The sequence below is a fragment of the Phyllostomus hastatus genome, unplaced genomic scaffold, assembly GCF_019186645.2.
Source record: "Phyllostomus hastatus isolate PE091 unplaced genomic scaffold, TTU_PhHast_1.1 phas_scaffold_78, whole genome shotgun sequence".
Lineage (NCBI taxonomy): Eukaryota > Metazoa > Chordata > Mammalia > Chiroptera > Phyllostomidae > Phyllostomus > Phyllostomus hastatus.
In genome coordinates, this window is record NW_025334041.1 from 44,368,590 (window position 1) to 44,383,628 (window position 15,039).

Consider the following 15,039-nt stretch of genomic DNA (forward strand, 5'->3'; position numbering starts at 1 on the left):
TTACAGAAACACCCTTCACTGTCCACTGAGTTTGGTCTTGTCCTTAGATCTATCGCCCTCCCTTTTCTTTTCAAAATATCCATGGTGGTCTCCAGCAGAGCATTTTCCTGAGTGTTTGTGTGCCATCTGGACCCCCTTCACAAAGGAACTTTAGCAGGACAGTAGTGAGTGGGATTGGATCCTAATCTGATACCCTTTGAGTGTTCCCTTTCAGCATGAGGTGCATCTTCTAGATAGTTCCAGTGGATAATCAGACACCCATCTATACCCCTATAGCACATATTTCCAATGACAAATATTAACAATCAGAGCTCCATATTTGTGAAGATAAATATTTCCCTAAAATATATATAGATCCCTATTTACAAGGCAAAGAAAAAACCCTCCAAAAAACAAAAACAAAAATCAAAACAAACCAAAAAACCCAACTTCGCTTGCTTTTGTAGAGCTGTGTCTGAAGCCTGTCTATTTATATTCTGACTTCTAGGCCCTATGGTCACTTCATAAAATGGCATTTTTAAGATCATGTTCTCACTGATTGCCACACAAAGACCAGGCAAAGGTTTAGAATTCCACAGCATGTTAGTCCAGGTCACAGTTCTAAGCGAGCATGCCCTGGCCACCTCTGTGGACCCAGGGCAGCTGTGTCATCTTCTGTAGGAGCATCTCCTTGTTTGAGGTGCTGAGCATTTGCTCTTTGTTGTCTATACAAAGAGCAAATGTGGTGTCTCTCATCTTTGCTTCTCCTCAATCCCAGTATATGAAATATCTTGCTTGATGTGCCCCATTTCACAAACAAGGAGATAATAAGTTCCATATTATTGTTGTAGCTGAATTCTGCACTTGGCTATCTATTTTATAATTTTGAGGTTATTGCTCTGAAGAATGATATGTAGTTAATGTTTTATTTTTCAGTTCTAAAAGGGAAACCTGACTACAAATAATTTTAAAAGTTGACGAGTTGTTTTTCTAATTTGTCATTATGAAAAGTTAGGACACCAGGTGATATATTTTGTCAAAATTTTCCTAGTCTGTAGAGAGGATGCCAACTATAACATAGGGACATAGAAGGTTGTATTCTTTTATTATGCTTTCAAGTCTGGAGGGAAAAAGCAAAATTCACTGGTGGAGCTTATCGACTAAGCTTTGATGTTACTAAATGAACCTGCTGAGTTCCTGGAGTCATCCATCCCATAACCGGTGTTCCCTAACATTGCAGTGGACAGCATCAGGCTGTGGGTTTCTGGCTGCCTGCCTGTCACATATGAGAGAGCACAGAGTGGGGGGAGTAGGGTGGGTCAAGCCTTTCCTTCCCAGGGGCAGGCATTCTATGCTTTGAGGCTTGTAAGTCCTCCACCACTTGCCACACTGTGACTCACTGTCCTTTCTTGGAAAGTCCCTGGCTAGGTTTTGCTTTGTCTCTTGGATGTGGGACTTTGGAGGTTGTAATGGAGAGTAGTTTACTTAGCTCTCAAATTAAATACTAGGGTTTAGTTACACAGCAAATATATTGATCGCTGTTATTTTGTGCATGTGAAATAGAACTTGCTGTACAAATGTTGTTACATTGTTTCTGATTAGCTTCAGAATCACATATTGTAAATAGGAAGCACCATCCCTAGAAATAGCTTACACTTTAACCTTATTGTTTAAATGAATTATATTGGACCTGAGATCAATTTCCCCCTGGAAAAATGAGTTCCTAAAAGTGTTCCATTTTTCTGCTTGCTTCCATCTGTAATGTGTGCCTGCATGTGACTTACCTAAATTGTTCTGTGATTCTCAGTTCCTTTTATGGTATGTAGTAAGATAGTTGACGCAGACACTGGTCCACAGTGTCTGCGGCATCATGGATGAGACATGAGACATTCACACAGACTACTAAGACCTGTGTGGAGGAAAAGGGACGGCCAAGCTACCTTCTCAAGGGGAGGGTGCCTTGGAGCGGTTTAGCCATTCTCTCAAAGGAGAGTGCCCCATCCTTCCCTTCACTGGGTTTTTCATTGCACAGGATTGGATTTTCATTTGCACAGGAATACAGGTAAAGTTCATTAATCATCGTCAGGTAATAAGGATCTAACAATAGATAGTATACAAATAACTCTGAGCGCCTATTCTGAGTTAGGGTCTATTAGCTAAAAGGCTACAAAACATTTTGGGAAACAAACTCATTTCCTGCTCGGACCTTTATCAATTAATTAAGAGCATTCTTAGCAAAGCAGGTTTCACAGGAGTTTACGTATTCTTTCTCAGGCCTGATCATCTGGGGAACCCGCCCTTTTCTAGCACAGGGCTGCACCACCCTCTGTCATTGTTTCAGGATTAAGTCAGGCAGAGGGAGCAAGACAGCCAAAAGATTAGAAGACTTCTCACAGGCAGAATGAGAACTCAGGCTTTGTCAAAGCCGAGGGGCAAGGGTCCATCACTCCCTTTCTCCATGGCCCCCCAAGTCCTTCCCTGGGGCCTGTACATGATCATGCTGTCTTAGGTTGTTCCCCCCTTGGGGAATTTTACCCATCATTGGCTAACTAATCGAGCATTGGGGGCCAGTTATGGATGAAGTAAAGGAGCAGAAGTGGTGCTCCAGCCAGGGAGATAAGCTTTGTCTCCTTAGAGGCTTATGGTCTGAAGGTTGTTCACTCAGCCTTAGCCATGGGGGAGGGGGGGTTACAGCTCCTGAAACTGGGCAGGATGGTTCTCAACATCAGTGATCAAATACAATTTTTCAAATAGTTGTATCAGCAAGGTAGTTGCTTATATTTTTTATTAATTTTCTTTTTGCAGTTCCTCTACCCACATGTTGACAGTCATCCTCTTCCAGAGAACCACCTGTTACTGATTTCAGAAGAGAAATGTAAGTACATCTTTAGACAGTATACAGGAACTTCATGAGTGGCATATCTCCTAATGAAGTATGGGATGTGACTGAATCTTCTAGAGGTCCACTCACCTGTGCTGAGGGTCTGCTGACCCTTGATGTCCATGTGAGACCTAGGACTACTGTGAAAGGGCTTTTCCTTTGGCCCCCACTTGTTATTCCATTCGGACTCTGCTCTGTTTCCTCATCCTGGGAATGATGGGCCTCTGCATATATGGATTTTCAATTTTGTCACATGGTGAGGTGTTTGTTGAACAGTTGTGCAGGTCATTTTTGCCTTCTATAGTCCCTCCTATTTTCAGATGTCTGTCATAGTGGATAAGCATGATATAAGGAGGAAGGTTAGCATTAGAAGCCAGAAGAATTTCATGGCAGAACTTGAAGGACACATACTAAGTTTGTCAAAGTCAGATGGAGGCAAATAAGATTGGGAAATCCTTTAGTAATGTTTTCAAGTGGGAGGTTAGAAGGAGAAAGGACAAAATTCAGTGGTGGATCTTATCTAATAAGCCACCTTTCATTTTATAAGATTAAACTGCTAATTTGTAATTTGGAAAGCCTGAGGGGTTAGGCTTGCATTTACTGTATTTGCCATGTATAATGCACACCCTCATTTTGGGCCCAAACTTTTAGGAAAAAGTTCTTCTATTTTACCTTTTTAATTCAATTTTTATTTATTTATATTTAGAAACAAAATCAATTATCATGTTCCAGGGTATTATTTTGCATATGGATATTGTTATTTCTTTCTAGAGTAACACTTTTAATGCATAAGCATAAATAAAAGAATTAAAAACATATATATAGATACAGAAGTAGTACTACCCACATATAATGCGCATCCTTATTTTCCCTCAAAAATTTGGGCAGAAAGTGCTTATTATACATGGCCAAATATGGTAGTTCCTATGCTCTTGCCCAACTGTCTCACATTTTTGCAACCAGAACTGGCAGAAGGTAAGTATGGTGAATGAATCTAAATTGCTTACTGAGAGAAAGGGATTATCTACAAATCAACCAGAAACATTTAGAGTTTTGTAATGTGAAACTGATTCCTCTAAGAATGCCCCTCTCAGATATCTTGTATGAGTTTTCTAGCTGATATTTTCACACACACAGGTGTTTGGTATTTGGAAACTGAAGCCAAACCCTGCCAAATGAACCCTTATTAGCTGTACGTACGACTGGGGATATAAGGGAGACAAGTGCCTATTGAGGGAACACAGGGGAGCAGAAAGGTTAAATGCATGTATTGTTGATATTGAGAGTAAAGGCTGGACCTGAAACAGACCGTAAAGGGAGGCTGAAGAAAGATGGGTTATGTTTTGAACCTTCATTGTGAAATTGGTCTCCGTGATAATATTTTTCAGCCAGTTGTCTAATTTCCATTTTTCAATAAAAAATTATTTACTGTGGTTAGATGAAAAGAGTACTAAATGTCTTTTTGTGAAAGTTAAATTATCTTTCTGTTGTTTCTTTGTTTAAAGATATTGAACAATTTCATATCCAAGTCATCCAAGAAGGTGGAAATAGAGTGGTAAATATTTGAAATTCCTTTTGCTTTGGAGTTTTTTTCCACAAAGAGTGACATTTCTAAACTGTTAAAGATAGGTTTATATTATAGAAACATAACATTTTCTTTATTTGATATCTTTCAAATTATAGTCTTGCTGTTGTAAAGTGTGAGCTAATACAAGATATGGAAAGGGGTTAAATGTTTCCTTTACCTCTGTCTCAGCCTCTAATCTTGGTCCCCTGAGATAATTAGTAATGATAGCCTTGTGTGACTCTTTCCACACATTTTACTTTGTACAGGTGCATGTATACAAGGATTCAGTTGTTTTTGCCAAAATAGAATCATAACACATATATTAATTTGCTGCTTTTGTTTTTGCATTTTACCTAATATATCAGGAGTATCCTATAGGTTACTAAATAAAGACATAACTTTTTTCCTCTAATTTTTGTACATAGATACATATACATACATATATAATAAATGGGATTATAACACATATGCTGGGGTTTTATGTAATTAGATTTTCTTTTTTTTTTTTGGCTTGTTTTCTACTTCTCCCTTCCCTTTTCACCTTTAACTTTTGTTCATAACCTAATGAAGCCTTTCTTACTTTTCTCTATACCTGTATTGTTGATCATCCTCACCCCTGACACTACCAGGGATTTGTTTATTGTTCACTCCTTCCTCATTCACCTTTGTGGAATTGCCCGCAAGTTAACTAGAATAGTGCCAATTTACTTTCTTTAGAAGTGCATAACAGTCCCCAGAATGAATGTACACAGTCTTCAACCCTTCTTCCATAGATGGACATTTGCTTGATTACCATTTTTTGATTTTATTTGTTTGCATCAGAAATTGTCACAAACATTTTTGTGTCTCTAGCTTTACATAGTTAGTATGGTTATCTATTGGGGTTAAATCCTCAGGGATGGATAATTGGGTTGATGCTTTAATAAAGTTTAACAGATTTTGCTAGATTGCTTTTCAAAATGAAGTTAACAATTTATAGTTTTACAATCAAAGTATAACAAAACCCTTTCTTCTATCCATACTGCTAATAGGTGTATTTGTCTTTTTTTAAAAATCCAATTCAATGGATATACATTGATATCATTAGTTTAGTCTGTATTTCCCTTAATAGTAGTGAGTTAGTGAATACATCTACTATGCCTGTTGACTATTTGCATTTGTTTTTTTAAAAGTTGCTTAGTTGTATCCATGTCTGTTTTTCTACTGGGTTGTTTTTTTCTTGACAATTTGTATGAGATGTTAATATCTTATTGGTATTTAAAATGATTTCCTTCAGTATTTAAGTATTCTGTATCAAATTAGCTTTTCTCTGAAGATTTTAATTTTAAAGTTATATGAAGAAAATTGAAATGGGAAAAGGCATTTATTATATGTATCTATTATTGATTGCCTCATAACAAGAGGCTGGTCTAGAAAGCGACGAGGGGTACGTGTGTGGCAGGAGCTCTAGGCAGTGGCTAAGTGGGTAAGAGGGCAAGGTCAGGGCCAATGCTCAGCAAAGGAGCAGGTCTGAGAGGAAGGAACAGGGCAGAATTCCAAAGCCAGTGATGAGAATCTCGGGGAGAGAGTTAAATAAGCAAGTAGGGGTCAGAAACTGGGAATGGGCATAGACAGAGGATTGGGAGAGGAACTTTGTTCTAAAAGGCTGAGATAGCAGCCTCTTGAGGCAGTGCATGGTTCCACATATTCCTCACAACATTCCTGCATGAGGGAGGTGGCATTGTACTTATCCCCATTTTTAGGGAAATTCACAATCAAGACTCACAGAGGTGATATAGCTGGTTCTAGATGGATACAAAACTGAGAGGTGAACCTGGGTTGCCACACTCCAGTGATGAAGTTCTTGTCAGTATATGTGTTTACCTGAAAGAATTCCCAAATCTATTCCAACCTAACACATTTCAGAAAAAGGGGAACAAGATGGGTTTTCCAAGGTTTAGAGACCGACAGGTCCTCTGGAGTCTTTTCTCTAGCATCACTTTTCTCCAACCTATGTGTGATGGATATTTGCAAGCCAGAAACAGAGGTGCACGGTTCTGCACGCTCTGTGCCCCCACGAGTTCTGGCTTAGCCTCAGTAGAGAAATTCCATTAGCTTTCAGAGGGCGTAGTCATGAAAATGGACCTTTCTGATATTCCTTTTTTGCTCATTTCTTCTACCTCAAACTGTCTACATTTTTTACTCATCTCTCCCAATATATAATAGATTATTTTTGCTATGTAAGCATTTTGAGGAAAGTGAATACTTAATTCCTTACATTAAACTTGTAATACCTTTAACAATTTACACACCTTATCTCATTTTTATTCTTTTGAATAAATATTCCTTGAGTACTCTTACATGCTAGAAACAAGACATTAAGAATATGAAGATGTTATAGCAGAGTACATACTCACTGGGGAGACTTAGAGTATTAATTAAAATGTAACTGAAATAGAAGCATGCCGAAGTGCCATAGGAATACAGGGGTGGGGAGCTTTGCCTTTGTTGTAGGCCTGAGTTTTGTTTTTGTTTTAATCCTTACCCAAAGCTATGTTTACTGATTTTATGGAGAGAGAGAGAGAGAGAGAGAGAGAGAGAGAGAGAGAGGGAGCGAGAGAGAGAGAGAGAAAACAAAACATCTATCTGTTGTTCCCATATGAATCCCAACTAGGGATAGAACCCACAATGTAGGTATGTGCCCTGATTGGGGATTGGACCTTCAGCCTCTTGGTGTATGGGGACAATGCTCCAGCTAACCTAGCCACCGGCCAGGGTGGGTCTGAATTTTTTCTTTGGTATCCCAGCCTCTGTGAAGGCTTCCTGTCTTCAGAGACCTGGGTGGGTTGTGTCCAGAATAGGAAGCTCTGAATCTTCTATTAACCAAGCTATTTATTTCTGGTAGGTGTGGCCTTGCCTTCAACATCACCAGCTTGTCTGTTAAACTAGTAATAAAATAAAATAGTGTATTATAAAGTGTTTGGGAAGAGCAAGTAATGAAATAATGCCTTAAACCTTTTCTGAAAAGACTTTCCATATGCACGTGTTTGTGGGGAGGCCTGCTAAAAATAAACTGGACATATTTACAAGTGTTATAAATATAAAATATGCAAAATAATAATAAATTTCATATCTTTTTTCTTTTGAAATAGTTATTTATTTCTAAAATATTTTTACCTCTTTAGGTGGTTAAAAATTCTGGCCATCTCCCAAAAGAGAGAGTAGCAGAAGATTTTGTTTGGGCTCAGTGGGATATGTCAGAGCAGAGATTATACTACATTGACATGAAGGTAAAAACTAGTCCACTAGCCCTTCTTCTTATAGGTACAACTGAATTTTGACATTATCATTATTGTAATGTATTAATTACTGCATTTTCATGGATGGTTATTAAAAATAAGGAAAATGTTTTCATTACTGTTGGCTTCTTGGCTGCTTCTCTCTCCCTCTTGTGGTTTTTGATTTCTTAACTAGTGTTTTTGTTGATTTTGGGGGGTGATATGTCATTTATTCTGCTGTCTTTTTTAGAAATCAAGGACTTTGTTAAAATGCATCCAGTTTTGTGGTGATGAGAACTTTAAACTAATGGTAAGTCCAGAAAATGACTGGGCTAGAGGAAAGTTCTTAACATTGCTGCCCCCTATTACAGAGGGTTGTTACCACAAACAGCTTTTTAGCATTTTTGGTGTTCTGTTGGTCAGTCGTGTGAGCAAGTAAAGTAGTTCCTGCCATCTCAAGGCTTTGACACTATAACAATTGCAATTAATAGAAACACAGGAACTTTCTGCTAGGTGAATGCCTCACATTAAATAAAGCATAAGAATAAGGATCAGTAGAAGTTAATAGGTATGGTCTATAGTAAATAGCTTTAAGTGGTTATGTCATTTGATGCCAAATGACTTGTGAGGGTGGAGGATTTGAGAATAAAGTCAGTGAGAGGGTACAGTCTCATTAGTAAAATTCTAGCATGACTCCTGAAAAAGTGATTTGGAATGCTGGCCTTGGGGTGAGGAGTCAAATATTTTTATTTGTAATGAACAATATGTTATTATTCTTCCTCACCAGGATGGATATTGGTGTCTAGATTGGTATCATACCATTATAAGAATTTAATTTATCCTCCTGTCCCCCACCCCCTTTATTTTTTGACTTATCCACTCTCCTGCTAAAGACATGCAATCCTTCCCTTCTTTCCTGGTCATCTTGTCTTGTAAAATCCTTCCAGTTGGTTTATTATACAATCCATTTATGATATTCAAACCTAAAACAAAGATTGCCAAGTACTAGCCCTTTGGGAAATAAATATACATCAAGCCTGTGATCATATATGAACTCCAGAATATTCCTGATGGACTTCTTGTACTGGGTATCTTCAGAATAGCCTCTGAAGATAATGGTGGTTAAATAGGCTCTTCATCATTAGGCAACTACATTTTTGTCAGGTTTGCGCTGGTTTTCATAACTGTTGTCACTTAATTAATGTTGTTTTTTGTTTATTTTTTCTGACTTTTTGACAGTTTGAGGCACCCTTGGACATATCATTAAGTGACTCAGGATTTAAGTAAGTTCATGGGAATAATGATTATATTTATACCTAATGTATGGTATGCAGATATAGTGAAAGGATAATTTGATATTTTGTGTGTGTGTGTGTGTATCTACTTTTATACTTCTGTTCTCTCTAAGGAGTAGAAACAGCTTTATCAAGCATGAACACAGGGTTTTTCCATGTAAAGCCAATCACATTAATTTTTGTAGTCATTTATTTCTATACTGTATCTCCATCTATTTTGATCTATGGATGTGCTCTTCTCCATGAGTCAATAAAGGATTCAGTGAGTCCGAGACAACAACATTTAGAATCAAACATCAAAACCCCTTTCTTGTTGCCATCAAAGAGAATGTCACAGGTCAATCCACTTGTAGCTCAATCTGTTGCTTTACTTCTTTTTCCTGTTTTCATTTTTATACAATAGGTAAGTTTTTTCTGAGACTATTTTAGTAAAAACATGAACTACTTTTGAAAAAACAGACAGACTACCAGTGCACAGAAAAAGGAAAGTCTTGAATTAGAGTAATGATAATCCTAAACTATTAAATGTTTTACTAGCTTTATTTAATCATATGTAAACATTCAGTTGTGCTTATTTTGAAACATATGCAGTTCTGTAAATCAGGAAAAATTTAAGTTGAAAGTAATTTTTTTCTCTGTTTCCCAGGCCACATCGTTTATGTACAATGTATTTTTTAAATTATTTTATGGAATTTTTTAAAACCAAAAATATATTGTCTATTTAAATTTCTCAGGGACATGCCTGTATTTCTGTAGGTATATTTTAGTGGTTACTATCCTCTATGAGGGAGCTTATTTTTAAATGTATTCAATTTTTAAAAATTGTTTATGTTCTTAGACTTGTCAACTTTGGATGTGGTTATCTTCAAGACCAAGAAAAATTACCCAAATACCTGAGTCTGTGCATTTTTACCAACCATACAGGTAAAACCAATGTTGTATTTATCAATTTGTTCAACAAAATATAGTCATTATTTAGTTATATGGATCTTGAAAATGAAATGTAATAGCCACAGTCTTACATAAGTGATCATATGGATTTATATTGCAGATTATCTTTTTCACAGATAAAAGATAATCTTTTTATGCATCTGCTATCTATATAAAAGAAGCCATAGTCAAGAGGGTTATTGTCCTAATAGGCATTTTTGCATTCTTGTTCTAACAGAGAGGACGGACTCATATTTAATCAGTGTACATTTTCCCTCTTGCTCCATCTTCTAACCAATGGCACAGTGATGGGGGTGCTTTTTGCATCAGGCTTACTGATGTGTTTGGGTTCTAAACCTCTGTATTCAGCTGCTTTAGGAGCCATGCTATGACCCACTGAGCTAACAATAAAAGCTTGATAAAAAGTTCTTAGTGTACAACCTCTGTCTCTTAACACCTCTGTATTATAGAGAAAATAAAGAGGGGAAAAAATCATACCTGAACATGAGAGGAGAGGAGTAAGATTATCTGAACAAATCTGGTGGGAAAAAAACTGCTCATTAGCCTCAACAATCATTTAAATTATCAACTCTAATAACTAAATCTAATAACCATTTTTAATATCCCAACTTGAGTGGACATTTATGATGTGAGTTAAGTAGTATCTGGACTAAAATTGTATTCCTTTTAAATCAAAGTATTCTTTAAGCCAACAAGCACTTTCTGTATGCTAGGTATTGGGAATATAATGGTTAGCAAAACTGAGCTAGTCTTTATTAATACTATTTGGTGTGGATTTTTGACATTGGAGAAGTTCACACATAGTTTTTAAGTAGAATCATGATAAATATTATGAATGAGGGTTATAGGAAGCCATGAGAGAATATAATGGGGTGTTAATGGAAGCTGTTCCAGTTCAGCCAGTCCATCTCTGTTTCTCCCTCTTTCCAGGACTTCCTGTCCTGTCCTATCCTTAGTCCTGAAATGTGCTCCCTTTCCCATCTCACTCCTTCATAATTCATCCCTTTTTTTCTGTTCATCTGCCCTCAGCCACATGAGTCCCTTGATAACCCAGTGCTGGGGAGTTTAGGAGAGGATGTGATATTACACGTAGCACTTGAAGGATGTATATGAACTAAGAACAGTGGGACTGAAGTTGAGAAAACACAGGGGAGAGTGTACAAGAGAAAGCCTAAGAGGTAGGCAGGGACCAGGTGGTGTAAGGCCTTGTAGACCATGGGAAGAGTGTAGGTTTCATCCTAAGAGTAATGAGAAGTCATTAAAGGCTTTTTTGTTCTTATTGTAATATTTTATTTTGAGAATGTTCAAGCATACAGAAGAATTCAAGGTTATAATGAATATCCATGCGCCTTTTCCTTAAACAGTTATATCATTTACAGTATTTGCTTCATCATTCTCCCCACATATGGGTTCCATTTTCTTCCTTTTGACTAACCCTTTTAAAAGTAAGTTGTAGACGTCATGACAAGTTACCACTAAATAATTCATCCTGTATATCCTTAGGTTAAGGATACTCTGTTATATAAACCTCAGTACCATTATCACTGAAAGAAGTTAATTAGTAAACTATTTTACATTCAGATTTTCACAATTATTTTAAAATATATGTGTATGTAGATATGTGTATGCATATAAATAAGTATTATGTATATATAAGTATGACATTTAAAGTCAGAATCCCATCAAGATTCGTGTATTATATTTAGTTATGTCTTTGTAGTCTCTTTCGGTGTAGACCAATTCCCACCTCCTGTCCTCTGCCCTTTTCTTTCTTTTCACAGAATTGACCTTTTGAAGAGTCCATGCCACTTGCCTTATGCAATGGCCCACATTCTGGATTTGTCTAAGTGTTTTCTGGTGGAATTATTTAACTTTTCCTTCTATTTTCTACATCTCCTATAAACTGGAATTTAGTCCTAAAGGGATTGTTAGATTTGGGTTAAACATTTTTGGTAGGATTACTTCATGGGTGACATTGTAAACTTCATTTGCACCTGATCAGGAGGCATATAATGTCAGGATGTCCTAATATTTGTGACTAAGTGGTAACCACTGTCTGTCTCCCTTATAAAGGTACACTTCAAACTTTGCATTAGTAATCTGTGAAGTGATAGTTTGGCATCATGTGAGTATCCTATTCCTTAATGACTTCTCACCTGTCAGTTTTAGGATTCACTGATACTTTTTCATGGAAGTGTTTTAAGTGTGCAGTGACATGGTTAGACATGTAGTTTTAGAAGATCACTGTGGCTGCTGTGTGAAGAATGAGTTGGAGGCAGCAAAAGAAAGAACAGGGAGATGAGACGTTAGGATGAGTTTGTAGTGGTGCATTTGAGATGAAGGTGCTTACACTGTAGGATGCACAGTAAAGATAGAGAGAACTGGGTGGGTTTGAGATGCATTTTGGAGGTGGAACTGAGAAGACTTGCTATAAATTAGATGGAGAGGAATGGTGTTCAGATTTCTGGCATAAGCAAATAGGTGAACAGTAGTACCATTTACTGACATATATCATCATTTTGGCTTTTATTCTATGATGATTTTATTCCTTTTCATTTTATTCCTATAGGAATGTCTCAAATATTAGCAGCCACAATTTATAAATAGGCTGTCCATGACATATCTTATTTAATAAAATGCTAGGTTTATCTGGCATGAGATGTGAAAGAGTCTCTTTTTCCTTTCTCAGCAGCATCTGGGAGAGTAGAAAATGAGCCTTGCTCTTCACAGCCAGCTTCAAAATAGAAAAAGTAAGCTTGTTTCAAGTGGGCTGCTTCCAGGTTTGAGCTGACACATGACAGAGAAGTAACCTTATTTTGTTTTTTGACTAATAAATTGTCAGTTCTTGTGTTTTCCAAATTACTTTTCAAAAGTGATTTTTTTTTACCTTTGTGGTTAAACAAAGAAACAAAAAACTTTCAGTGAAGTAGGAATGGAGAAGGGAGTGACTCGTCTACTCCCTATGTGGCTCCCTCTCTAACAGCTTCATTTTCCAGGAAACATGGTTCATGAAAGGAATGCCAGTGGGCTTAGGGCCTCATACAAACTCAACTTATTTTCACTGTTTACATCAATGGTGATTCTATAATAATATTTGATGTTTACTTGTCACATATTTGTCATTGGGAGCTTTACTTCTTACATCTTGGAAGATGTTTGTCCTGAATTTACTGCCATAAGAAATGAAATCTGAGAGCTTCCAAGGAACTGGAGATTAAAACCTGGATGATAGGGGGTGCCTGGGAGTTGATGGTGGGCCAAGGTGCTGCTGCTGTTGTCACGCCATGCGTGTGCTACGATTGGGAGTTCAGACAGATTTTTCTAATAAATCTTTTATGGTAGGAGGGAAATCAGAGACTCCCTGAAGCACTGAAGGAAAGGAAACATCTCATTCCTGTCTTGGCTGATAGTTACCCTTGATGCTGGACTGAAAGAGCACTCTTGTGTGTTCTAAGTCAGTGGCTATAATTCTTCGTCTTCTTTTTAAAAATATTTTATTTATTTATTTTTAGAGAGAGGGGAAGGGAAGGAGAGAGGGAGAGAAACATCAGTATGTGGTTGCCTCCCCTGCTCCCCTTGCCGGGGACCTGGCCTGCAACCCAGGCATGTGCCCTGGCTGGGAATTGAAACAGCAGGCCAAAACTCAGTCCACTGAGCCACACCAGCCAGGGCCAGTGGCTGTAATTCTTTTTTGTGCACCACCTACTAGGAGGTAGTGGGGGTAAAAAGTGTAAATTCTCCTTCCTGTTCATATAATTATGAGTTGCCCTTCACAAGTTCCCAGAATTAGGCCTGTGTTTTAGCATTTCATAGAGCCTTTTACAATGAGATAATTTCCCTTGGAAAACTTTGTCAATAATAGCTTTCATTGTCCAAATGGTTTCCTGAAGCCTAGCCAACTTTGAGATATTATCTTCATCATTGATGAATATTTATTAAACATCTCTGGATACCCCATTAAGAGCATGCTTTATTTTTCAAACTGTGACTTTCCTCAACTTGTAAATAGCAAAATTATTCTGGAATAGTAATAGCAGGTAACCTTTATCTCACTTAATTCTCACATAATAACCATTTGAAGTAGGTTGTATATTTTAGGAAGTTAGGCTTAGAGAATTTAATTAATTTGCCTCAGGCAATTTTAGAAAATACTGATGTCTAAGTCTCACCCCCAAAGAGTCTGATTCAGTTGATCTAGGGTGGAGCCTGGCCAACTGTGAGCCCAGGTAAGGTTAATACACTTTTAGAGTTGAGAACCACTGCTCCAGAACTGTGTTGTCCCATATGGTAGCCATTAGCCACATGTGGCTAAAATATAAGTTGATTAAAATGAAAAAGGAGTTCCTTAGTCACACTAGCCACTTTTAAAGTATGGCTGTTGGTTCCCATATTGGTAGCACAGATATAGAACATTTACATTATCAGAGAAAATTCAATGAATGGGGTGGCTTTGTGGTGCTTGTGCATGCCCCATTTCACTTTGCTGTATTTGTTTTCTTTTGGGTTTGGGATGGGGAGCTAAGCCACAACCTATTTGGAACTCTTTGCTTATGAGACTGAATATGGCTCTTAGAGTATGTAATTAGGTACGTTTATTCTATATCTTTAACTTTCTTCAAAAAGAGGAAAACAATAACTTTTATTGTCTAAAGGATGGTGTGTGGAGGATTTTTGCTAGAGTAGAGGTTGTGATCTTCCTTATATGCAGCAATAAACACTTCATGTTTATTCCTCAGGACAGGTTCCTAAATAAACTATTAGTGGATCAGCAGTGTGACTCTATTCAAAACTATTTTTCAGAGAGTTTGTACTAGTTCACTCTTTTACCACTATGATTTGAGAATGTTTTTTCTACTGTTCCCTTGACAGAATTGATTTTCATTTTTTAAATTTAATTAATTTGAAAGGAAAAATCTTGTGCCTTCTTTTAATTTTTATTTCTCTATTATTAGAGAGGCTGAAGTTTTACCTATGTTGACTAAACTTTTCTTTCTCCTTGTGATCATGGAACATAAAAGGACAGGATAAACCAGTTGTTTTTTGCTGGTGTTGTTTCCTGTGTGAAAATAGTCAAAGTGCCAGATGGGGCTTTTGTACCTCTTATAATTA

General features: G+C 37.2%; 1 protein-coding gene across 1 annotated transcript in view; it reads left to right on the forward strand.

The window, feature by feature from the left end:
• Positions 1-15,039, forward strand: part of LOC123811955 (gamma-secretase activating protein) — an 87,345-nt gene that overhangs the window by 27,679 nt on the left and 44,627 nt on the right. The window contains exons 7-12 of the mRNA XM_045828497.1: positions 2,785-2,854; positions 4,366-4,415; positions 7,592-7,696; positions 7,935-7,994; positions 8,924-8,967; positions 9,818-9,903. Of these exons, the coding sequence (XP_045684453.1) occupies positions 2,785-2,854; positions 4,366-4,415; positions 7,592-7,696; positions 7,935-7,994; positions 8,924-8,967; positions 9,818-9,903 (415 nt within the window). The remainder of the gene's footprint in view (positions 1-2,784; positions 2,855-4,365; positions 4,416-7,591; positions 7,697-7,934; positions 7,995-8,923; positions 8,968-9,817; positions 9,904-15,039) is intronic.